The 26,788-nt window shown below is 40.7% G+C and overlaps 2 protein-coding genes across 3 annotated transcripts; both read left to right on the forward strand.

The window, feature by feature from the left end:
• The first annotated feature begins 977 nt into the window (after positions 1–977).
• Positions 978–9,242, forward strand: LOC128743979 (uncharacterized protein CG5902). 2 transcript variants are annotated; one of them, XM_053840737.1, is made up of 7 exons: positions 978–1,064; positions 1,266–1,445; positions 1,520–1,916; positions 2,052–2,510; positions 2,571–2,656; positions 2,712–2,942; positions 7,000–9,242. In XM_053840737.1, the coding sequence occupies exons 4-7, from the start codon at positions 2,233–2,235 to the stop codon at positions 7,191–7,193; spliced, it is 789 nt and encodes a 262-aa protein (XP_053696712.1). In that variant the 5' UTR covers positions 978–1,064; positions 1,266–1,445; positions 1,520–1,916; positions 2,052–2,232; the 3' UTR covers positions 7,194–9,242. The 2 variants fall into 2 exon arrangements, with proteins under 2 accessions (XP_053696712.1, XP_053696788.1); XM_053840813.1 differs by having other exon boundaries at positions 1,520–1,717.
• Positions 9,243–17,333: 8,091 nt separating this feature from the next.
• Positions 17,334–25,132, forward strand: LOC128745410 (tyrosine aminotransferase). Its single transcript, XM_053842484.1, has 3 exons — positions 17,334–17,546; positions 23,903–24,702; positions 24,782–25,132. The coding sequence occupies exons 1-3, from the start codon at positions 17,360–17,362 to the stop codon at positions 25,130–25,132; spliced, it is 1,338 nt and encodes a 445-aa protein (XP_053698459.1). The 5' UTR covers positions 17,334–17,359.
• Positions 25,133–26,788: the final 1,656 nt, after the last annotated feature.

Here is a 26,788-nt window from a genome sequence, read left to right on the forward strand (position 1 = left end):
GTTAAAGCAGCAAGAAGCGTGCAATAAACAGGTTAACTATTAAATTATACCTGCTTTGCCATGTTCCACATTGTTCTCTTACATTTTGCCCGAAACTGCAAAACTGATTAACCACTTTTCTCCTGCCTCAAAGTGTCACATTTGACATAAAGAGAATCGAGCGAAAAATGAAGACTGGTTCTGTTCGATTTCTGCCAAGCATCCGACTTTTTCGTAAGCGGGCGCCAGGTTCGCTAGTATCTGTAGAAAGTAGCATGTACGTGTTGGGATTTCTACTTCCACTTCTGTTCTGTGGTAGTGGCTTCCATTCCGTAGCCGTAGCAACCGCGGCAGCATTGAATGCCGAAACCCAACTGTACCCTTCAGAAAGTTGTACCACAAACTATATAGTTTGTGGTTGTACCCACCAGCCGTCATCACCGCTCGTGGAAAGCTGGATATGTATACGCGTATATCTTGTTTAATAATATGTCAAAAATCTTTATTGGTTCACTCAAAAGAATGTGTTTTTCGACCAAATTTTTAAGCTAAATGGAACAAAAGAGCCGATGTGAGTGAAAAATATGTAATTTTGAGTTATGTCTCAATCTTCTGTGTATGTTGACGACACTCTACACACATGCACTCTACAGAGATTTTTATTGTGTTAAAACAACTGGCAGCTCTCCTTTGAGTGGTTGACAGTGTTTGATTAAAGAGTTTCGCAAGGTTGCCAATAATATTCATACGAATTAAATATTTCAGTGTGATTTTGTCTGACTATTAAGTTTGCAACCGAAATGGCTAAATATTTATGTATTATCCATAAACCATAATTTAGCTTTAATATATTTCGTTATATTTTTACAACGTGATATTCCTATATGATTATAGCTCATCTTATACAGTGATCCTAACTTTTGTATTTTGCTATTGTAAATCCAACTGGCAACTGCAGCTTTTGCAAGATTACGCATTCTGTTAAGTTGCTGTCCGTCCACTGATGGTATTCCATTTTGTGTGCGTTGGCTGATGGTTAGAAGGGTCTTGGATTGGCAGCTTCTCTTTGTCTCCGTTGATTTTTGGTAAAGTTTGTTCTTTTGTAACATTCATCAGCGAAAAACAATTTGTGATGCAGCTAGCTTGAGTGTATTCTGTATGAAGTTGAAATAATGTGCGCGAGGACGATGTGTTAACTAACCAATGATTGCCCTGTGACGATTAGAAGAATCCATCACCTGCATTTGATGCCAAAAATGAGCAATAATTCCTTATGCGTTTTTTAGAGACATGTGTGCGATAGATGAATGCTAAGTAAAAGATTCGTCGGTGTGTGCCAAGAGTTCAGCGAGGTCAACCCCCCAAAAAAAGCAAAATGTCAGCTAAAATGCTAGTGTCAATGTAACATTGTGATAGCAAGTTTCGTATGCTTGTGCTTCTAAATCCAAACATCATACTTGTTTCGGGTGAGTAATATTGCAATGTTAGGTTTATGGTTATGTATAAATGGGAATATGTAAAAAAAAAATCATTTTTTCAGATGCAGTGCGACCAGCTGCTTTGTCATCTCTCAAATTCAAGGATTTTCGTTTATTCTTTATTCCCTATCATCAAACAGCATCAGCTGTATTGAAGGCCTAAAGCAGTACGCACTATCGAGGAAGTGGATCAGTGAGAGGTGACTGAAGTGGCTGGCACGGGCAAGCATTACCTCCTCTTATTTGAGCTGTTATATTATGTAAGTCTGTGTATTATTACAATTACAACATTTACCATAAAGATGGTAAGGCCATTGGTGCGTAGCTGTGTATAATATCGAACGAAAACGGAATACTGGAAAACAGCAGAAAATTTGACAGCTCGATTTTGAACTGTACCACCAATTGACGAACATCAACAAAGCAAGAAATAGCAATCACTCGTGCACTAATACACAGGTATGTATCAACACTGATGGAAAACATCTTGTGACTCTTGAGGGATTACATGGATTTATCTTGCAATGTACTCAGTTAAATCGAAATTAAATCTGTTCCACAAGAACGACGGTTGATGGTTATATTTTCTTGTAGTGCAAAACGGAGTTCCTCCTGTCGACAACTGAAAGCCGCGAAAACGTGGAATCGCGGCGCAAAACACCGTGGGGGTGGTAGCGGAGCCATTGAAGGAAATTGCGAGGGAAGGCTCCGCCGGTCAGAGACATCCACAGTGAAAACAGCAACAAGCAGTAAACGTCCAGCTTCATCAGCAAAAATGTCATCCAGCTGTTGTGGGACAAAAAAGCAAAAACTCAACGGGAGTTACTCAAATACCAATGGGCACTGCTCAGGTGAAGGGAATCGCGGAGGTAGTGGGAATGGGCCGCTAACTAATGGTCACAATGGATACCTCACTAATGGCCATTTGAACGACGCGAGTCTATCAATGGCTAGTTCAATGCCAGAAATGTGTTTTTATTGCTTTGAGGTGCTCTATCGGGAGTTGCACAACCTTGAGGAACCTCATGCGCCGTCCTTTACCAATGATCCTTAGTAAGCAACTTGTTTATCAATGTGTGATAGCTGAGAAATAATCCTTTTTTTTTGTTTTAGCCCGTTATTTGTTACTTGGAAAATCGGGAAAGACAAGCGTTTGCGTGGATGTATCGGCACATTTAGTGCAATGCGTTTACACTCAGGTTTGACGTTATAATAACGTTTGTTACTTATTTACTACTAGTTCTTGAATTATAGGTCTTCGAGAATACGCAATAACAAGTGCTTTAAAGGATTCACGCTTCTCGCCTATTACAAGAGACGAGATCCAAAGACTGACCGTTTCGGTGTCGATTCTACAGGGCTTCGAGGAAGCACGTGGATATTTGGATTGGAAGCTTGGCGTGCACGGTATTCGAATAGAATTTTACAACGAACGGGGCTCGAAACGGACTGCCACATACCTACCGCAGGTAGCCACCGAACAAGGTGAGTTGATCTATGCCGTGACGATCAGTGGACAGATAGAACGTTATCACATAAAAACACATCGGTTTACCAAAATACGTCAGGTTATACTTACTATATAGTTATACTACTATATAGTCGAGTAATGACGGTCTCTAAAAATAACTCTGCTCATCGGAAACGATAGGTAATTGTTTTGCGGGCTTATATAACAGTTATAGAGGTTGCAATTTGTCAGTCCCCACATTGTTCAAGGATTGCACAATATCGGCGAATCATGGGCATCGTAGAGTCCGTTGACGTTTCGGAAGTCCGTATTTTTCCAAAAAATCTCCCCTTTTAAAAGAAATTGTATGGTAGCAGCCAAGATGGAAACTTGAAACTTGTCGGTCAGGCTGATCAGGAGACTGGGAAAGGTTACTGGTTGAATCTGCATCCTGGAAATCAACTGAATCTGCTACAGGTGGGTGGGAAGCATTTTCATTTGCTAAAACAGCTGGTTGATACCGGTGATTAGTGGATGAATTCATTCAGCATCCTGCTCCTGTTTACTTCAGGCGGACTTTGGAATGTGTTTCTGGACCAGATCGTAAAATAGGGCGAATGAATCTTTCTAGAGACAAGTCAGCGGGTGTCTCCATCAGGAGCGTTCGATTGAAAGTTCAGTGATACGCTGAAAAGGGAATTTACTGCAAAGTAGCCATGTTTTCCCCCTTTACAAGCTTTTTGAATCCCACCTTGAGTGTGCCAATAAACCTCTCTGTCACAGGTGCAGCATAGTCGATAGTATTCCTGGCATTGGGATTGGTCATAACTTCAGGTCAATTTTTTATTAGGTTTAATGGATTGTCTTCGTTGCATTTCGTTTGAACCGATGCGTAATTACTTGGAAGCGTCACCTGCAATAATGATTTCATTATTGGGATCGTAATGAGTAACCAAAAAATTGGAGAGAATAATCTGAAACCGTCGGAAGGACTTCTGATCGTCGGTGTTCCAACCCCAGCGAGCATCTTTATTAAGCAGTTGCTCTAGAGGCGCTCGAAGTACTGCCATCTGGCCATGCTATGTTTTAGTGTTCCCAGCAATCATGTCATCAAGATACAGCTTTACCCCTGAAATGCGGGTTACCATACTGTCGATGATACTCTGAAGAGCACCAGGTGTGGTTTAAACTCCGGACAACAAAAGGTTGTTCTAAACTAAACCGCGATGAGCGCTGACAGTTAGCATTTCACGTCTTCGATGTACGAGAAACACCAAGCCTTAAAAACGATCACGGCGTGTCCAACGCCGCAACTGCATTGCTTGAAACGTAAACTCGGCCTTGCTAGGTGATGTCATAGGCAGTGCTGTATGCTGTTTAATTGAAATTCAAGAATGATTCTCCTGAAACATTGACAGCTACAACTTCTGTTTTTTTTAGGTAATGGTTGATCAATGGTTTCCCTAACTGCTCGGATATGATTGTGATATTCGAAGCATAGTTTAGTTGTAACTAGATCAACAAACCGTTGAGAACCAATTTGTTGATTTTCCGTTTCTTTGAGATGTTAACGCGTCTAACCAAAGAAATGTCGTTGAACTTGACAATGTCCTTAGACTTTGGTTTGTGGACCGACTTGGGTGACTTGTGCTCTTGCACTTGCTGCGTTAACGGTTCGGATAGGGGCACTTTGAAACACTGTTGATCTCTACATAACCAACACGACCTTGCCAGTGGGCTTCTGATGATAAGCGAAGCCTTTAATTATCTAATAGAAGCTGAAAGGTGACAGCATAACGCAAAAAGTCTTCTGGTACCAATCGAAAGATTGTACGGTAAAATCTCACCTGCCATTGCACCGCTCTAGTGCATACCAACTTGCTTGAATTCTCGCCGCATCTTCCTCTCAAGATCTAGGTCAGTTTTGCTCCACTTCACTAGTTTAAAACTGTAGGTTAACTGGGAAATGGCAAATATATTTAGTGCTCGTACCTTATTCCACGCGTTGAGCAGACTTTAGGACACAGCTCAGACGCCAAAAGAAACTTATTTAATTCATCCCGCAGCTCTGTCTTGATGTCGGAGTAGCGAATACTGGGACCCATGTATTGGTACGATTCGCCACGAACCATGTGCATAACCATCTCCCGTCGTCGACATCCTAGCCATCAAAATTAGTCAAGCGCGCTGCTTGAAGTTGTTATACTGATCGGCATTTGTAAAGCCCAAATTCCATGACAATATTGCTGCCTACTCTCTCAACCAATTTGATAGTTACTTCTAGTTGTTTTTTTATTCAGAATAGATTTTAAGGTCATCCATATAAAAGGCATGGGTCACATTTTCATGACCGTTTCTGTTATAAGCGTTTTGCTAAGAATGTTTAAAGCTAGGCAAAACCAAAGTGGACTGAATGAATCCCCTTGGAAGACACTTCTTTGAATCCGCAACGTTCTCTAGTGCAACACCACCGCTGAGTTTACTTTAGTAGTCCACTGCTTCATCGCATGCTGCAGGAACCTCACGACTATCGGATCTCTTTTATGCATCTCCAATACCTCAATTTAAAACGCGTGAGGTATGCAGTCGTATGCCTTCTTGTAGTCAATGATACTCATACTGAGATTGCTCTGGTTCTGCACCGCTTGTCCAACAATGACTGTATCAATGATGGCCTGATCTTTGCAGCCATGGATATTGTTTTCGCATCTTTTTTGTACCTCCGTTTAGATGTTTTGTTGCTTCACAGTGGATTTTTTTTCAGAATTCTCTTTATTTTCAAAATTTTATATGTAGGTACCTATATAGTCAAATTGTGTATTAAATTCGCTACATTCTAACTTGATTGAGGTGTTCCGTTTATGAACATTATTATATACCTAATGTATATCTTTAATATTCTTCTAATGGTGTATTATGGAGTCTTCAAAAATTGAATTCTAGCTGGGATTGATAATTCTGTAAATATTGTGCGCCACAGTGGTTGAATATGCGTGCACACTGAGTATTTATGTTCCAGTGTCTCAACACAATTCGCTTAGTTGGACGTGTCTCTGCGGTTCTCTCTGCAATTCAGCTGATGGTGGTCTGGTTTTTCGTTCCAGAGTAAGTAATATACAGACTTCTCCTCAGACGACAATTCTTTACGGTTTATGTTTTCCACACTTTGCGCCAGTTCCTGTTAACGTCACATTCAAAGCGATTTTCTGGAAGTCTATGGAGAAAGTGCTTGTAGATCTTTTGCGCTGTCGACTCGGTTATCACTTCTGACGGAATGCTAAGAAGTTCTTTTATTATCCTCTTGAAATGTGACATTTCTCCAGGGATTTTTTGTATCTCTCTTCGGCTCCTGGTTTGCTAAGCGTATTCATTTTGGTAGGCGAGTATTGTTTTTGCTTCTTGAAATCGATTTACTAAGCGTGACTTGGTTTTTTGAAGCGGACAGTGTATACTTTGACCCAATAGTTCTCCACCTGTTGGTTTACATTGTCTCCAAGCAAAGCTAAACATTTTTCCCTGGTGTAAATCTGTTCGTAAAACTAAAATATCTTAATCAAGCTTGTCTTGAATGTTGACCTGAAAATATTTAAATCTAGAATAATTCTCCTTACCATATTAAAAATAAATAAATTTAAAGAATAATGATCACTTCACTTCTAATGAATTCCAACGAAACCTTACCTTACCTTACTAACAAGACACAACTCATACCTGTAATCTTTGCAGGAATGCAGTGGTTAACACGGTCCCTAAAACAGTAACATTTCTTCCCCAATCCCATCTGATCGCAAGGGCATGGCCGGCGCAGTTATTGATCCTTTACCTATATATCGAGTCACTGAATTTTGCACATTGAGGATGATCGGTCACTCCCAACCCCATTCACTTGATTCATTGTGCAATTTCACTTATTCAGGTCAACCACTGAGTGCAATCAGTCTAAGCTGAGCGAGCTATCGTAATAAAAATTAACACTTTCACACTTATTTGAATCTAAACTAGGAATAAAAGCGGAATAGTTAAACACTGAAACTTTAATAAGCAAATTTCTATGCCGAGTTAGGTACTTAAAATTACAATCCTCTCTTGTAGGTTGGGACCAAACGCAAACGATTGATTCACTGCTGCGTAAGGGTGGCTATCGAGCATCGATTACTCCGGAAATGCGTCGTTCGATAAAGTTGACTCGTTATACGTCACAAGAGTGCCACATGACCTACGGCGAGTATCGCGACCTGCTGGAAAGACAATCGCAGTATAACCAACCTGGTAAAGTGCAATGCTAACAACACGTCTTTTATCTGCCTCCACCACGACCACCACCGCAACTTCAGTTAAATCAACAATACCACCATCAACCACAGCCCTCACAGCAGCCGGTAGCTCCGTACCAGCATCAGGTGTTGCAAAATCTACAACCATCACCTATCTGCCATCTGACATGGAACGGCAACAATCCGCAACCGGATCCTGCTGTTTGTGGCTCGTTCTCCTCTTCATCATCCTTGTCGTCATCATCATCTTCGTCTCCATCGTTGTCCTCATATTCACCACCTGGAATGATCCCTTTCTATCCCTACCAGCATCAACAGTTAACCTCATTGACAACCCAACAATCACAACATCAATACCACCAGTTTCAAACCCCAATGCAGCAACGGCCACCCATGCTACAGTCATTTCTTCCTCCTCCACCTCCTCGGTCCCGTTTCTTTCAGTAAATCGTCACCATCGAAATGGCGGTAAGCGTTGTGATCCAGGCAGATAAAATTTAAAATTTAAAAAACCAGCGAACTAGTAGATTTATTTCGTAGACAGTATGCGAACTATTGATTTTCCACATCTTCAGTGTGCTCTAAATTTGATTACTGGCTTCTAGAGAGTGTAAGGTCTTATCAAAATTTTTTATTTAAAACAAGCGTTTACTGAATGTTTATTGAAATACCAGATATAAACTAAAAAAAACTATGATATAAAACGAAAGCAAAAAAAAAAAACAAATAACGCTAAAATATTTTCTCTCAAAATTGACGAGAAACTTATTTTCGGAATCAATTAAAAAAAGAATACAAATAGTTCAGTGCGTCTAGAACTGATGTGCAAAACAACATAAATTATAAAATAAGGAACTTGGTTTATGTAAAGTACCCGTTGCAAAAGGGTACCCAAGATCATAAACATAATTAAATGGTAAAGAATTGACTGCTATGTCACTAAATTCCAGAGATCATTTCGCTTTTCATCTTCAATGCCACCAACCACCACCACCATTGTGTTTCTCGTGATGAAGGATCTATCTATATTGTCCGCTTCAAGTCGTATATTGCGAACTGCAGCTATGTTGAAAATAATTCTTCAGTCGTATCGCCAAAGTTCAATACTCAAATCAAGTTTTTTGCCAATCAATTTTAAAAGTGTTGCTCAATTTGTCGTTTGTTCTTTCCACTGTTTATTAGTCTCAGGATTGCGTTTATTTTTCTTCAGCTTAACGCGCTGACCCCAGTCACATTTTGCTATGTTGTACTTAATAACTGATAGTCATACGAACATCGAATCAGCATTTTAACATTCACTAATTTCTAGTTTCAAACACCAAACTGTAAAACGGCCTTCATCACGATTTGTTAGAATCCTAACTCTGACTACTACTCATTATCCGAAAGAAGATGGAAATGTACGATCTTATCCGCGTTTTTGTGACTTACACTTACGATTAGAGAATTTATTGATCGGTACCGTATTGTTTGTTTCAGTATGCAAACGAAACAAAAGTAACAAATCTCGTAGAACTTAGTTAGACATCCGGAAACGAAAATAAAAACCAGAAAAAAATGCTTTAATAAAAATAATGTTCAACCACGAATAAAAATCGTAACAAAGAAATATAAATATTAACAAAACGAGTAGATTTTAAACTTTAAGAAACAGATTTATAAGACGTGAAAATGTGCATACAAAACTAGAACCTGCCATAAGCATGGTAAACGCGTTTAGAAAGCCAACCGTGAATGTTGAAATTCCATTTTAACCCGGTTAGAAGATCAACATTTATTCGTTCTCCGTGGTATGATTTCGTTTTTTTTTAATTTTGGTTTAAAGCTTTGTGCATGAGACAGCTCCTGTTCTAGCTGGTACATGCAACTTGAAATCTGTTGTAGTTAGAAATATTATTTGTAATTCCCATGAAAATTTTTCTAATATCGACAAACTCCAAATTATAGAACTTGTTTTAGTGCTTATTGAATTTTTGTCTCCGCTAATATGAGTAATATTAATTGAATATTTTCATATCACAGAGCGAAAATATATATTTACCTTTAATCGTGAAACTAATGTTCAATGCAATTACAACAGTGACACTTTTATTTAAAGATAAAAAGAAATACCCAGGTTTCCGTTGTTTACTCAAAAATATATTGGGTTGTTCTATGGCAGATGGCTGGTTTTCCGGACAAACTAACGCGACTGAACAAAACTACTCTGGAGCGAGTGATGTGCTACTTGCGCGTTTCTGGGTCATCCTCGAGTCCTTTTGAATCACACAGAGGGTTACGGCAAGGAGATGAACTGTCCTGTATGTTATTCAATATCGCTATTGAATGTGTGTTCCGGCGAGCGGGCATCAAAACGAGAGGAACTATCTTAAGCCAGAGTAGCGAACTCTTAGCCTTCGCAGACAACTTGGACATCATTACTAGAAACCATGGGATGGTGGAGGCAATCTACGCCAGACTAAAAACGTAGGCTAGGAGAATAGGGTTACAGTTCAATGCGTCGAAAACCAAATATATGATAGGAAGAGGTTACAGAGAAAGCAACGTTTGCCTCCCATGGGCAGTGACTAACGACGGCGATAAACTGGAATTGGTTGATGAGTTCGTTTATTTGGGATCTCTGGTCACCGTCGACAATAATACGAGTGAGGAGATCCAACGACGCATTCAAGGTGGAAATTGAGCCTACTTTTCCCTCCGCAAGACGCTTCGATCAAGGAGTATACGCCGCCGCACAAAGCTGACGATGTACAAAACGCTAATCAGACCGGTAGTCCTCGACGGACTAGAGACATTAACTTTGCTTACGGAAGACATACGTGCACTTGCCGTATTTGAACGAAAGGTGTTTGGCGGAGTACAACTGGCGGAGACGTATGAATCACGAGCTACAGATACTGCTGGGAAATTCCCATCTACACCCGGCGAAAGTTGGGAGACTGTGTGGTGGGCCGGCCACGTCGCAAGGATGCTGGACGACTGTGCAGTGAAATTCGTTCTCTTCAAGAACTCCACCGGCACCAGGAATAGAGGGGCCTCACGTGCTAGATGGCTCGACCAGGTTGAAGCCGGCTTGCGTGTGTCGAGACGCGCAACGCATTAGCGACGGATAACCCAGGACCGAGTACAATGGAGAGGAATTCTTGATACGGAAATAGCCACCCCGGCTCTTGGGTGGTAAAGTAAGTAAGTAATGAAGATGCTTCCAACATAGCTCTAATCATCCCATTGGCGGAACTAGCGCTCATTTCTAGGGGAGGCTCTGACTCCCCCGCCTCCTCCCTAGTTCCACCAATGGTCATCCCAAGTTCCTACCTAGCGCCTCCACGTGGTCATACCCAGTAATGCTCTATCCTTAAGATTGAGTAGCTAAGCTAAGCTGCGCGGCTCTCGGCTAACTAATATCAATTGTGGTATTGGGTAGACGGCTGATCCACTTGGCCTTGTTGATAGGTAAGCCATAACATAAATTATTTTAATTTTTTTTTTCGTTCAAGCCTTTGCAACACCTACTATACAGTGAAAATAATGACCGTAAGGATTTTTAAATAGTGTACATGGACATTAGATGTACTGATAGAAACTCCATGATGCAACTATATTTGATTCAGAGGACTGCTGGTGAGCTCGCTCTATTTTTATCCATATTTATTTCATTTCATTATATATCATGTGATAAATTCATTAAATGCATTATATGACTAATTCAAGAGAGGGTCAAAATACAAGGGCACCATATGAGTGAGGGGTCAACCGGGATTACTAGGACGATACTCCTGAAGGTCTGAAACAATATTTATGTTGCACTCTTCGAACAATCAAAACATTACGTGGGTTAAAGCTGGTGCAGCGAAGGAAAGTGGAAGAAAACTTACATTCTCGGAATGCGCACAAGTGTTTCTGCTTGAGGGTCCGCCCAACCCCTTTTGGTTCTACTGCAACAGCGTTCGTTAGTGTGAAATTAATTTCACAATCAAATTTGGATCTACTGAAGTTTACATACCCTTAAACCATAACTGATGGTGGCTCCTCCCATACATACCAAGGGCATGGTGTGTTGCTATCTCTTTTTCATGTAGGAGTGTAGAGAGCAACTTTCAAATGGTTCTCGGTAAAGGGGAATTCAAGGCAATTTTTTTGATACCTGTCAAAATTAACAGTTTGGTACCTATGCATAGGACATCGAAAATGTATGAATTTGACAGCCACTCCACCCCGTAGATACATACATGCATTCAGGGATGGCACAATCACTTTGACTCGATTCACATTCATTTGACAGTACCGCCTCGGTCATAAGTGAACGTTCATTTAGTCCCTAATGAGCTACTAGCATTGTAGCGCCGTAACTACAAAATATACAGCAAAAGTTCATACAGCAAAATTATAGATAATAATTAATTCTACAAATGTCCCATATAAAACTTTGCCAAATTTTGCTTGGCTGTGACGGTACTGTCAAATGAATGTGAATTGAATCAAAGTGATCGCGCATCCCTGCATGCATTCATAATTTTAAGTCGCAATGCTACCTGATGATTTAACGTAACGGGAAACCGAAAGTGGGTAGAAAATGGCTGGATAAATGGTCAAGCTGTGGAGCCACCAACACGAGAGTTAGTTAAGAAGGCAATCAGTGAGCTGAAAAACGGTAAGGCTGTTAGTAGGGTAGGTATTCCAGCTGAACCTTAGAAGTAGGGAGCGAACGGCTGTACGTAGCAATCCATCCAGATCATTGTCAGGATCTAGGCTGAGCGGAAGAACAAAAGCCGGTGGAGTGGTTAGATGGCCGCATTTGCCCTATTTTTAAAAGAGAACATCGTCTCCAGTACAAAAACTATCGAGGCATTACATTTCTCAATCCTGTCTATGAGCAGTATCCTTTTCTGTAAACTGAGACCTGCAATTGAGTCCTTCGTAGGCGAGTGCCAAACTGGCTTTAGTGAGGGTCGCTCCACGACGGATCACATGTTTACCCTGCATCAGTTACTAGACAAGTTTTGGGAGTGCAGACTCATCTATCTGTTTGTGGACTTTAAGGCGGCATACGATTCAATGAGCTGTAGTAAAGAAAGCTAGAACACGGTTTTCCGACGAAACTAGTTACGTTGATTCGTACGACGCTGGATAGGTCAAAATCATGCGTCGGAATAGCGGATGAGATTTCAGCCGCTTTCGTGACGTTGCACTCGATGATCTATACTGCTATTCAATATTGCCTTGGAAGGTGCACTACGAAGAGCCAACGTGGAAAGGAACGGGACTATCAACACGAATCATCACCTCAGAGCTGAGAGGGCTGTCAACAACGGTGACTGCAATTAAAGGTTGCCCACAAGGAGGGGTTCTTTCACCCCTGCTTTGGTCATTGGTACTTGATGATCTTCTGAGAAACTTAGAGGCAAAAGGTTCCGAAATTGTCTGATGATTTAGTCATCATGGTTCGTGGAAAATTCGACGACGTGATATCGGATAGAATGCAAAGGGCCTTAAACCTCACACTATCTTGGTGTAGTAAAGAAGGCCTAGGCATTAATCCTTCAAAAACTGAAGTTACAGTCTTCCACCTTGGGGAAGAAGGTAAATGTAGCGTCTCACTTAAATATCTTTGAGTAATCCTAGACGCTAAATTATCTTGGAACGCACACTTAGATTCAATAATTAGCCAGGCAAACACTGCCCTATGGGTTTGTTCAAAAATGGTGAAAAAATCATGGGGCCTCAAACCAAAAATGGTGTTGTGGGTCTACACCGCCATTGTGAGACCTTAGGATAGCTTATGTTTCGTTGGTAGGGTGGCCAAAAACTAAAGAAACCACGGCTATTAAAAAGTTGAACAAACTTCAACGTCTAGCATGCTTGGGTATAACCGGAACAATGAAAAGCACACCTTCGAAGGCTCTAGAAGCTATTCTCCACCTGGTACCTCTGAATCAACACGTTCAGTTAGAGGCTAAGAAAAGCGCCCTAACACTTAAACGATGGAAAACAATACTCGACGGGGATAAAATCGGACCCCTGAGTATCCTGAAACTTCTACCTGTTGGCCCAGTTGCGGAAATGAACAGTGATTCGATGGAAACTAGAACCAACCACGACATCCCATACACGGTAAACGAACCCTCACGTTCGGTTTGGGATGAGGGGGACCTAGCATCCGCAGGGGTTCAATTAAGTTCTATACCGACGGGTCAAAAATGGGAGTCAAAACGGGTGCTGGTGTGTACGGCCCTAGAACTAGAATATCTGTAGCAATGGGAGATTGGCCAACAGTTTTCCAGGCAGAGATAGCTGCTATAATAGAATGTACAAACGTCTGTCTCAAAAGGAAATTCAGACATGCTAATATCTGCATTTTCTCTGACAGCCAAGCGGCACTAAAAGCGCTTAAAGCTTTTAAGTGTTTCTCAAAAATTGTCTGGGATTGCATTTGGCTCTTACGGCAACTGAGCCAGGTAAACTCGGTAAACCTGCACTGGGTCCCTGGTCATTACGGAATAGATGGAAATGAACTTTCAGACGAACTAGCCAGATGTGGTTCTAACTCTCCATTCACAGGTCCGGATCCATTCTGCGGTATCTCGAACTGCTACCTTCATCTCCGACATCTTAACATCGTTTGTTGATTGTTCCGATATTCTACAACTCCTAAACATAAACATTCGCCGTAGAAATCTTCGATCCCATGCCTTTTTTACCTTCCCGTCTCACGTACTAATTATGGTAGTAATGAGCCTCTCAGTAGCATGTGTCGCGTTTTTAAGAAATGTTATAATGTTTTTGATTTTAATGTATCTCGAACCGTTCTAAAAACTCGTTTTCGTAGGACTCTGAAACAAATGTAGTTTGTCCTTTATAATATCAATAGTATCGTGTTAGTCCTAAGCTCCTATTTTTTGTATACATCTAGTTCTTGTAAGTTATTTGTTAAGAAAACTATGTGCTCTTTGTTTTAAGTTAAAAAATGTATCATTTGGTGTAAATCTGTTGGTACTAAAAGATAGGAGGTTTTGTGCCTACTGGAGAAGGAACGTTATAACTGTTCCACTCCAGCGGGCTTTTCCCTTCTCAAATAAACAAATAAACAAACTGTGTGATGATGAGTGAGCTGAAACAATGGGAGTGCCAAACAATTATGAAGGTACAATCGCTCAAAGAATCAAAAAAATATAATTCCGAGTATTAAGGTTACTCAAAAGCGGCTGAGTCTCAATAAGAGAGATCTCAGCATGTTTACCGGTCTGGTGACAGGACATTGCCCGAGTAAACATCATCTTCGGAATCTCGGTCTCGTGCAAGATGGTATTTGTCGCCTGTGTAATGCCGAGAGCGAAACCTCGGAACACTTGCCCTGCAATTGTGGAGCACTAATAGGACGCAGACTGCAGTATCTCAAAAAGGGCCTATTACTGCCTAGGGAAATCTGGTTTGCGTCGCCGATCAGAATTACAAGGTTTATAAACCAAGTCATCCCTGATTGGCACCTGTCTCGCTCCAGCTACCAGCCTACCATTTCCTCAATAGGTGATATGTAAACCTGAAGCGTACAGCAAAAGAAACAACGGGGCATAACACAATAGTTCAAAATAATGGACGCAGTGGTAAGAGTACCCAACATAAGAGGATCAGCACGAAATCACACATGCTTCTTGGTTTTGCGAATGCCAGCGATATTATTGATCATGATATCAACCTTAGAGCAGTGAAAGAGGCCTTTAGATCTTTTAAATTGGAAATAGTGAGATTTGTACTTGCTGGCAGGGATCGTGGGAGTTCAAATGGTGTTGGTGCCGATATGGAGCTGGATGGGGAACGATATGCAACAGTGGAGGAAATAATATACCTTGGTACGCTCGTGAATTGCAGCTACGAATCGGGCTTTCTACGTACGTCTACGGGATTACGTACGTACCCTTACGAACATGAATCATGGACGTGGACGCTAAAGGAAGCTGATCGACAAGTACTTGGGCCTTTCGAGCGTAAAATTCTGCAATCTATACTTGGTTGCAAAACGCATGAACCACGAGCTGTATCAAGTATACAAATATGGTGATATGGTGAATGCAGTACAATATGGCAGACTGCGGTTGGCTGGGCATGTGGCCAAAATGCCCGACGAAACTATTTATAGCCAAAACTATTTTCAGCTAAGAACAAGGATGAGGCTTCAAGCACCCGAAGGATGTGCACTGTCAAGGACTGTACTGTACTGTCGACAGTACTGGAGGATAATAATTCGTTCGGCGCAATCAAAGTAAAAAAATGCAATCTTGAAAAAAGGATGCATAATTTTATAAGCTTTGAAACAAAAATAGAAACAAGCAAATTGCTTCAGTCGTCCTGGGATATTTATAGTACCGACTTTGAAAACCTTGTTTCAAGAACGTTGAAGTTTTTATTTGCTGTGTTAATTTTTGGCATTCATCCAGACGCATGCTTAAAATGCTAATCGTTTTAAATTATCAATAAATAAAATTAGATTTTAGAATTGGAAAAGTCAATTTTTATTTTAGACAGCTCAGCCTAACTGATGAAAGTATTCAACTAAGTGGGTTGTGGGCTTAGTGTGACCGAAAGTTAACCATACACTTAGTGGAAGGATCTTACTAGAAAAAAATAAACATAACAAGTATTAGCTTCATATGAGTGTGGTATACATGCACACAAACAAGTTGGTGAACAACAAAATTGCACACCCCAGTCCATTTGCATATCTACCTTGTCTGACCGGGATCGGGACAACCAAGTAAATATTATTGAGTAAATAGGTGGATTCCTGCAAATATATGTACCCGTTTAGCAAAGCGGTAAACATGACGGCATCAGTTTGTTTACAACTGAAATTCGTGGATTTATTGCTTCGTCATTATTTACGCGAATTTAAAATTAGTTACAATCTGCTATTTGTATGTTTTAAAGATTGCACGCAAGCTTTTCTATAAATTCTGAAGGATTTTTCACAAACCTATTCTCAGTAAACAATTCAAAGGCACAAAGCTCGCTATTAATGAGAACATTATTAGGTACAACGCGGACGCACCAAGTACTTTCGCGAGCCCATCTTGTCATTACCATGAATTTTCCTTTTCACGGCAAGAATTTCCATACCTTTGTCTCCTAACCAGGACGTTTTTTGTCCTTGATGACAGAGCATCATAGCCATAATCTATTCGGAACAACACAATACCCACTTACCTGTGAGTTCCGTGAATTAGAGAATTGATCGAAGAAAAAGTGGTTGATAGCTTTTCTAAAATTAGCAAAAGTAGTAAAATAGTCTGTAAAAACTGGTCTCATATCCTTAGTTAATATTTTTATACAAAAATTTCATAAAATGTCCCGTAAACAATGTGAAAAATGCAACACACGTAAAATACTGACATTTTTTGGTCTGACAACACGTGTGCATTTATTAGAATATATTAGGCTGTATATAAGAATATTTAGATTAGAAGAATTTCAATCGTATCGTTTAGTTTAAGGAATGGTTGACATGGTAACGAGTCCTGTTTGCTGAAATTTGTACCATCACCACGTTACATAAAAATGATGCAGAGCTGGTCCATCAATTGACCGGTGCGCAAAAGCTTTTGTTTTTCTCATACCTGCCCCCGCAAAGCTTTGTCGTCAGGTGAAGCTCACGAATGCAAATATGAACAACAACACTATCAGAAGTGGAAAACGCAAAGCAGAAATTCCACTAGCTCCGACACCTTTATAAAAGCGATCCGAATGTCGGATCTACGGATTAGTTCAAAACTGGAACCCATCACAGAAACACGTTGATTTTAACGCATACCCCTGGGGGAATGCCTCTCTCTCGCTTCGAGAAACTACTGGTGCTTAGAAGGACCAACCGGAGAATATCGTAGATCACGACAGTTCATGAGCAGCTAATAGTGCACTTAAAAAGGATCAATAAAATGCTCAAAGCCTTCTCTACTAGTCGAGAAGCCGTTGAAGGACATTGTTATAAATTGTTTGTAAAAATAATATTCGTATAGTGTTTTAAGAAAGTGGCCGTATTCCCACCAATAAACATTCGAAGTTACTAGAACCTTCCCAGTGGACATTTGGTGTTTATAGCGCAACACGACACGTGAAAAGATCTAACGGATTCTTTGTATATTTTACGATCGGTGAAGAAGCAATACTTAAATACCGCGTTGGTGACTATGAAAGATTTGGAAGACTTTGCAGCTATCCATTTGAAATCTCACGCCTTAGTCAAAAGTAGCAGAACCAAATGGAACGTGCCCGTAACGGACTTTGCCCGGCTCACTCATAATCCGATCCGTGCTATTGTTGAGGGACTCAAGATAGTACCGAATCCGGACAAGCAATTGATTGCCCTTTCAATTGGTAAGTACAACTAGCAGTCCCAAAATAACCTCCATTAATATGAAAGTCATCATTGTTTCATCGGGGGAGGTAGCCGAAACCGTGTGCACACACAATATTCCAGTATGCAGATGTGCCTCCCTCGACCGGTTTCACATTTTTTGATACAGGTAAGCATGCTGGATTTGTTTCTATGTCAGGACAGGTTTTGTCAACGGCTCGTACCGTCTTCCATATGAGGTTCAAATATTTGTCGTTTGGGTGGAATTTTGACTTTCAGAATTCTGGATGACTTTGGGGTTCTTATTCCGTACTTCATGAGTTGAAACTTGTTGCGGAAAATTAACATTTTACAATTTTATGTAGGTATTTGAATTTTCGGAAAAGTTTTCCAAATTTTACTAGAATTGAAAGAAAAATATTTTTGAGCTCTCTTTGCAAATATAGTTAGTGTGCTCGACGATTATTGACAAATGTAGGAACGTGTATGTGTGCTGGTTTTCAAATTTCATCAATTGTTGAAATTTACATTTTCATCAGACCGGTTATTTTTGCTGCTTCGCCATTTCACAAAACGTCTGGAGGACGAATGCAAAGTTTAAATCTCTGTTATTTTTAAACGTCAATAAAAATGTAATATAAACCTCTCCTAGTTTCTCATGCGATCCACTTCAAAAGTCAATTCGAACATTAAAATCATATAACAAATATGTGCCATCGTTATCAATAATTATATTATTATTTTCAAAAACTATTCTCTTCAACGAGTTTTTGTACAAATTTTAAATTGCACCTTGTTTGAATGTTTTCGACAAGAATTTGTCGGTATTTACATTGAATCACGATGGTACCAGATAATGTAATACCTTCTAGTATTACTTTAACCGTTCATCGAGCTGTCACGGGTTCATCTTGAGCTTCAAGTGTGGATTAAAGATTATTTAATACGACAGTGATGAAGCTAGTGTTTCCAAGTTACCGAGGAATTTCAACTAATAAAATGCCTAACATCATCGCCGCAATTTCTACTTATTTCTCAAAACATTTTCAATGATTCGCGAAAAATGCTGGTTAAAGATACTTGCTTTTTCAATGCTGTTCATAGTTCATAGTTATTTATATGTGTGGAAAGTGGCACAGAACGCACCACTTAAGCAAAGCATCATTTTGCAAAGCTTACATACTTAGTTGACTTGCCGACATAGCCTGATGAACAGTTTACATTTAACAGTTTCGTTTTACAGCTCAAAAGTTATAAACGTCTTTGCCAAGCTACTACCAACGAAACAAAAAAAAAGTTCCAATACGTTGTGTAGTTTATGGAAAAAACGTTAAAAAAGTTTGAAAATCGTGGTTTTACAGGAGCGGCGTTTTTTCCGGCGAGATTGTTCCACACCGCACTGAAATGCTTTTGTGTATGGTCGTTTTTCGCCCACTTCCCGTAATCCGATCATTACAAATTTAGTATCGAAATAACCGGAAACGACTGCAGACTGAAAATCGGAAATAAAAACTTTGTTTTAGACGTATTTATCTTCAACCCAATGGTGTACTGATCTACCACCGCCTTAAATGTTCTGCCGACAGCATCCACGTTGTCAGCAAAGCAGATAAATTGACTGGATTTATTGAAAATCGTGTCCCTATTTTCGATCACCGCTCGCCTTATAACATCTTCAAGCGCAATGTTGAATAGCAGGTAGGAAAAACCTTCTCCTTGTCGGAGTCTTTTGGGAGATTCGAACGGGTCCGACAATCCACCCGAGAGTCTCACACAGCACTGGATTCCATCCATCGTAGCCATGATATGTCTAGTAAGCTTACCTGGAAAGTCGTTTCCGTCCAGAATTTTCCATAACTCTTGTCAGCTTGCGCTATTATATGCGGCTTTGAAATCGATGAACAGGCGATGCATGGGGACTCGGAATTCGCGGCACTTCTGGAGGATCTGGAGGTGTGTCGTCAAACCGTTCGTTTCGTCGATTCAGTGCCACACGGCTTAGGACGTTCTCCGCTACGCTGTTAATGGCTGTTTACACGGCATTCCAACAGTCCTCAAGAGAACCTTCATCCGTCTCACCATCTTCTGGCAGCGCGGTTTCAAGGAATAACGCGTAGCTTTCAGCGACATCCGGATGCTTCAGTCGCTTTAGATTATACCGGGGTGGGTGCCGGTATCGTATGTTGTTCACAACAGGTAGTTTTTTCGTATCTTTACTATCGCTAGGTAGTGATCCGAGTCAATGTTAGCGCCCGAATAGGTTCTCACGTCGATAATGTCTGAAAAGTGCTGACCATCTATCAAAATGTGGTCGATTTGTAATTCCATCTGCTTGGGTGATATCCAGGTGTACCGATGGTAGAGGCTATGTTGGAAACAGGTTCCTACTACGTATGATCATGTTCTTGGAGGCGGCAAAGTCGACAAGTCTTAGCCCGTTTTCATTCGTTCTCAGCGGGTATGCGCTGAACCGTCCAATCACCGGTTTAAATTCCTCCTCCTGACCAGCCTGAGCATTGATGATTTTGATATCATGTCTTGGGCAGCGGTCGTATTCGCGCTCCACTTACTTACTTGATTACTATTTGATTCGCGCTCCAGCTGCGCGTAAAATTTGTCCTTTTCGTCATCGGTACTTCCGAGGTGAAGACTGTGCACGTTAATTAGGCTAATATTGAAGAATCGGCCATCAGCCGATCATCCGCTTCTGCATCTCGCCAATCACTATAAAAGCTGAGCCCAACTCGTGTGTATTGTCGCAGCTCTGGTAGATGGTACGACCATTCCTATACGTACGTACCATCGTTTCTTTCCAACATATCTCCTGCTGCGCTACGATGTTGAATTTGCGGCTCTTCACTCTTTTAGAGAGCACGTGAGTACTTCCGTGGAAATTTAGAGACCGACAGTTCCATGTTCCTAATCTTCAATCGTTAGTCGGTTTTCGTCACCTGGATCTTTGCCGATTGTTGCGATTAGAGTTATTATTACTTCTGATGGAGTTCATTGCTTTGGTTTTTTAGTGGTTCAGGCTTGCAAAGCCCGCAACCAACTCCACAGTATCGCCGGATGGCTAACGTAGCTCGAAGGAGCCCTCCTTCCTTGTCGACCTTGGGTTTTCCCATCTCCAAGCTCGTATCCCGGCTGGTACCGCGAGAAGGTAGGGATGGGAGTTGCTGGGTAAGAGGCTGTGGACCACTGTGGGATCTATTTTATGCCCAGTGCGCAAGGCATCGATGGAACGCATCACCCAGCCGTTTACCAACCAAGTAAAATGTTAGAAGATATTTTAATTTTATCTTATTAGGCAGTTCACCAGCTTCAAAGTTTATTCATTTTCACAGAAAAATGTTAAAAATGACGATAAAACCATGTTTTACACGAAAAATATTAATCATGTGTAGTTCGGTTTTGATTCAAACAACTAACATTTCTAGCATTTCATACGCTTAATGTATTGATGAAAATTAATTTTTGGTGCAAAATAATTTAATTCAGTGAGTTTATATATTTTTTATGAAACACTTGGCTTATCAATCCGCCTAGCAGTATGATTTAGCTTGTCACACGTAAAAACAATTAAATCGCCACTTACATAGTTTGTTACCAATATTTTTGAACTGAATGAATCGCATTGTAAGTAAGTTGATTTTGCGTTGCTGTACAATAAAGACAACTCATTTTGCAAAAGTATAACCTAAAAAATCTGATATTTTTCGTAGCTGTCCGAAGTTTGAATTGCTCGTGTAGAATGTGATTCAAATTTCGGACACGCCAATTTCACTAATATCCTTAAAATAAAGCATTTACCACTGTATTTCAACTTTGTTTCAGTTAATACATACCTACCACGTACCTAATAATCATAGCAAGCAAAGAAAATCGCTTAAAAATTGATCAAAAAATGCAAACGAAAAAACAACAACTTTTACGCAAAACGCTAAGAGCAAGTTAATCAAGTGAAATTCGGAGTTTTCACTTTTTTCCAACGCCTACTGCTTTCCAACAAGGAGTCTTACAGCCTAATGTTGTACCTCATCGGATAGAGGACATCCTAATGAACACGATAATGCAGAATGTGCCAATGATTTTGTCGTATTACCAATGTTAATATGCATTTCATGCTCAAGTATCGGAAATTTAAAATCGTCCGAAATATGTATCAGAACGGTATGCTCTGTCTAATCTGAATTTTGTTTTGATATTATTTCGTTTTATGGAAATTTTAATTCATTTATACACTGCATCAGTTTTCATCGAGTATTAAACAAGAAAATTTTTTTCCAATATTTTTTTATTTTTAATCTCCATTTATGTAATGTACGTTAACGATGACCCTGCGATGATTCTTATAGTTGCGGAGTGCTTACAATAACAAACCCATTATCCTTAAGCGCGCAATATTAAAAAGCTGTATACGTTTATTTTTAAAACTAGTTTTATACCCGAATGTGTCAACAAGATCACGCCATATAGGCAGACAGGAGGCTTGGCCCGCAAGAACACGCTTGCGTCACTCGCCAAAAGACATGCCAAATATGTTTAGTTATGATTTGCATAATTTTGCATGGTTTTATTTGCTACCAAGCTACATCCTTATCATACCCGAAACACCACTTCTTGATGGTTTAGAAATTTACCACCTCTTCTGCTAAATATATTTATTTATTTATTTATTTACGCAGACTAGACAAGCCAAAGCCCTGTGCGAAAAATAAACAGTAACTCGTCTGCCGCCATGATAGCGTGACGATCAACGCGGAACGTGTCTTTTTTAAGGTGATTTCGGGTAGGCATTTCGTAAGGATTGGTAGAAATCACAGACCAATCGCAAACAAGCAGATACCAGATCAAAGCAGAATTGAAAAATTAAATAACGCAACTGTCGAAAAAACGAAATAGCCAATAAAACGCAACGGAATATCAGTTTGATGGTGCTTATTTAATTTTATTTATGAGACTAAATTGAAGCTTTTTAATGCGGGAGCTTTCTCAAGCCTTTCCGCGGGAAGCTCTGTTTTGAATCTTGAGGATCGAACAAACATTTGGTCTTTTTAGAACACTTGAAGCTAACCATGGAATCTTATTCATTAGAAAGATATTTTTATTCTTTAACATTCATATCAAAACTATGAGGAATGTTGTTTGTTTTCCACCAGATTTGTTAGATACCTGGCCTATGAACGGAAGTATATTACATGTCCGAGAAGCAACAAGTTGTTTTTGTCGAAGGGGTAACATATTACCTTGTATTCCAGTTAGAAACTGCTGCCGACCGCTGGCGTGCAATGTTATAGAATTGTACGTCAGATCGAGTTATGGAAATGAATCTGAGCAAATCTGAATAGAAATGCTAATACCTCAGGGATAGATGTTTCTTCATTGCTGTAATGAATTACTCACAGTCAAGCAATACTATATGGATAAACAAAAAAACGTATAAACAAAAACATTGGACTCAAATTAAAAAACAATCTAAAACGGTCGGTACCAGGGGGGTTCATCGATAATCCTCCAATTTTCGTCTCAAATCCTTTTACTCCGGCCCTTGGGCACTCCGTCGAGAGTTCCATCACTCGTTGTGACAAAGGTGTTTTTGATGCCGGTTGCTTTTCAACAATTCGACCAAACGGCAGCTTTGAGGCTTGGAATGCTAGCTTTTCGACGATGCCTATTTGTACCTCAGTCAGAAGTTTCCAGTCGCGTACGTCGTACCGGCACCTGGCTTTCTCTTCCCGTCGTTGAACGCGAGTGACGCGCTGCCGTATTTCATCATTGACAATATAACGTTTCATGACGCGTTCGAAGTCCGCGTTGTTCGAGCCAATCTTGGATCGCCCAAATGGATTGAGATGTCAGGACGATAACATTTGGGACATTTTCAATCACACTATGCTGTCGGCTGTAGAAACTTTTTTATCTTGCCAATAGGCAGCATATATTGACGTGTAACGCTGTACGATCACAAGATCTCCCGCCCGTGCTAGGAACGATTATTGTATCGTTTACTGGTTTCCATCTCACCAAGGCCGCGTGAGCCACGGGACTCAACAGGAATCCAACTCTTTGTTCCCGAGTGGCATCATCACTTCATGTACACCAGAATTAAAATATAATAAGATTTGTCCAGATAATGAATTCACCATTGTTTGGGCAATGGACCTCCTCAGTACCTGTATTTCGAGCTTAAGGCGAATAACTACTGTCATAAGTACAAAATAACCTCACTTTCGCTTAATCAATATTTTTAGTCTAAGATCAACATTTTCCAGTTCTTCAAATTTTTCATTTCATTTGAGCATTTACTGTTCCCAAAAAAGTTATAATAGTCACGATCCAATAATTTTCCCTATTCACTATCGTCACTCTTTTACAGGTGATCCCACGACATTTGGCAATCTCAAACCGGCCCCGGAAATAATTGACGCCGTCCGCCGAGTGATCGAAGACGGTTCTAGCAACGGATACGGTCCCAGTACTGGTTTCCCGGAAGCCCGTCAAGCAGTTGCCGAGTACGTAGCCCATCAAGGTACGGTCACAGCCAACGATGTCATCCTTTGCAGTGGCTGCAGTTGCTCCTTGGATCTCTGCATTTCGGTCCTAGCGGGACCCGGTCAGAATATCCTGATTCCAAAACCCGGATTCTCTATCTACCGCACGCTAGCTGAAGGATTTGGCGTCGAGTGTCGTTACTATGACCTACTGCCTGACAAGAATTGGGAAGTAGATCTTCTGCAACTAGAATCGTTAATTGATGGAAATACGGCCGCTTTAATTGTGACAAATCCGAGTAACCCGTGTGGAAGTGTGTTTAGCAAGAGTCACTTGAAGGCAATTTTGGATATTGCCGAGAAACATTACCTACCAATCATTGCGGACGAAATCTATGAACACTTCGTATTCCCGGGTCACGAGTTCCACTCGGTCAGCTCGTTATCCGAGAAAGTACCCGTGCTGTCGTGCGGTGGACTGACGAAACGATTCCTCGTTCCTGGTTGGCGCATGGGCTGGATTGTGATACATGATAGAGATAATGTCTTCCGCGAAGTGCGTAAAGGATTGGCGAATCTCTCGGCTCGCATTTTGGGAGCCAACACAATGGTTCAAGGTGCGCTTCCCGATATTTTGAACAACACACCATCCGCATTCTACGATGATTTGGTTTCAACTCTATATGTAAGTTTTAATGTCACAACCCACAAAACTTGGATCCTAATGTTTTGCGTTATTTTATGGTTTCCATTTTTTCCTTTAGCGACATGCTGAGATGGCTTATAAAGCGATCAAGCCGATTCGAGGACTGCGTCCCATAATGCCGGGTGGAGCAATGTACATGATGATCGGCATTGAAATCGACCGTTTTCCGGAATTCGAAACGGATCTCGAATTTGTCCAAGCATTGGTAGCCGAGCAAAGCGTGTTTTGCCTACCCGGCCAGTGCTTCGAGTATCCCAATTTTATACGTATTGTATTGACCGTACCGGAAAACATGATCGCTGAAGCTTGCAAGCGTCTGGATGAGTTTTGTGAGAAGCATTACAAACTAGATAATAACATCATCGAGGCGTGTCAAAATGGACTATTAGTTCAAATGAATAAATATTAAACCGGCGCACAATACATATGGTGGATGGGTCTTGCATAGTAAATTTCTGTAACGAATTTTCCTAGGCGAGTTTAATAAATGTTATTATGCAAAAACTATGTTTAAACCTGATTTTGGATCTGTCATTATACGAAGTGTAGTGAAATATCTCTCATAAGTGCTGTACAGGACGTGACCCTTCTACAAACTTCGCAGCCGAATTACAGAAAGTTTCCCGACAAAATTTGCTCTGGTTCTTTTTCTAAAAATGCATAAATTTATACATCTTAAATCTAATATTCGATTTGTGTTGTAATTAGACCTACATGTTTTGTTAAATTTATGTATGCATGTATGCATTAAATTGCATAAATAAATGATAGTTTTAATATTTTGAATGAATCGGACCAAACAGAGAACGAAGCAACAGTTAATCAAGAACACACACAAAATAAAATACCACCCTTTGGTTTTTATAGTCTTGCGGATGATTCCGTCGAAAACAGAGAAAATATTGTGAAAAGTGGTATTAACATTGATCACACCAATCGAGAAAGCCTATTCAATCCCTCGGACACCGAGTACTCTCCGCCAGATTTCGCTCTACCTGGTCTAACCATCTTCCTCGCTGCGCTCCTGCTTTTCTTGTTCCTACCGGATTTGAGTCAAATACCATCTTTGCAAGGTAGTTGTCCGGCATTTTTGCAACATGCCCTGCCGATCGCATCCGTCCAGCTTTAGCCACCTTCTGGATGCTGGGTTCGCCATAGAGCTGTGCGACTTCATGGTTCATCCACCGCCTCCATACTCCGTTCTCCTGTATATCGCCGAAAAGCGTTCTTGGCACTCATCGTTCGTAAACTCCGAGCACTCGCAAGTCCTCCTCGATTGTCCATGTTTCATGTCCGTAGAGAATAACCGGTCTAATAAGTGCCTTGTACAGGGTACATTTTGTACGGGTGCTTAGTCTGCCCGACCGCAATTGCTCGTGAAACGCACGGTAAGCACGACTTCCGCTGATAATACGCCTCCGAATCTCACGACTGGTATCATTACCCGCCGTTACCAGTGAGTCAAGGTAAACAAATTCGTCGACTACCTCAAACTCATCGCTGTCGATCATTATACTGCTGCCCAATCGGCATCGGTCAACCTCGTTTCTGCTGGCCAGCATGTACTTCGTTTTAGACGTATTTACCTTCAACCCAACCTTTGCTTTGATGTTCTACCGATGATAATATCTATGTCATCGGCAAAACAGACGAATAGGCTAGATTTGTTGAAGATCGTGCCCCGCGTGTTGATATCCGCTCGGTTCATTACACCTTATAGTACTATATTGACCGGCAGGCCTGAGAGACCATCACCTTGACGAAGCCCTCTGTGTGATTCGAATGAACTCGACAAACCATCCGAAATCCGAACACAGTACTATCAGAGAGAACAGATTAACAGGCTCAAAGGAAGTAATCGAATTTTTGTGTGTAAAATCTGTCGGTAGCGCCCTCCAGAAATAGTTTGCCAAATGCATCAAAAAACATCCATGTACCTTTATCAATATTTCTTTGTGCTGGAGTTACATAGCAGCGATGGCAGTGACATCATGATTTAGTTTGCCACTTACTGCTCGAGGGGTGCTCTATTGAAGGATTACTCGTAGATTACATAAAAACCTTT

This window comes from Sabethes cyaneus, chromosome 1 (genome assembly GCF_943734655.1).
Source record: "Sabethes cyaneus chromosome 1, idSabCyanKW18_F2, whole genome shotgun sequence".
NCBI lineage: Eukaryota > Metazoa > Arthropoda > Insecta > Diptera > Culicidae > Sabethes > Sabethes cyaneus.

Coding starts and splice junctions, on each gene's coding strand:
- LOC128743979 (XM_053840737.1), top strand. CDS start 2,233: ATGTCATCCAGCTGTTGTGGGACAAAAAAGCAAAAACTCAACGGGAGT. Junction 2,657..2,711: donor TGCAATGCGTTTACACTCAG/GTTTGACGTTAT, acceptor CTTGAATTATAG/GTCTTCGAGAATACGCAATA. Junction 2,943..6,999: donor GCAGGTAGCCACCGAACAAG/GTGAGTTGATCT, acceptor CCTCTCTTGTAG/GTTGGGACCAAACGCAAACG.
- LOC128745410 (XM_053842484.1), top strand. CDS start 17,360: ATGAAAGATTTGGAAGACTTTGCAGCTATCCATTTGAAATCTCACGCC. Junction 17,547..23,902: donor ATTGATTGCCCTTTCAATTG/GTAAGTACAACT, acceptor ACTCTTTTACAG/GTGATCCCACGACATTTGGC. Junction 24,703..24,781: donor ATTTGGTTTCAACTCTATAT/GTAAGTTTTAAT, acceptor TTTTTCCTTTAG/CGACATGCTGAGATGGCTTA.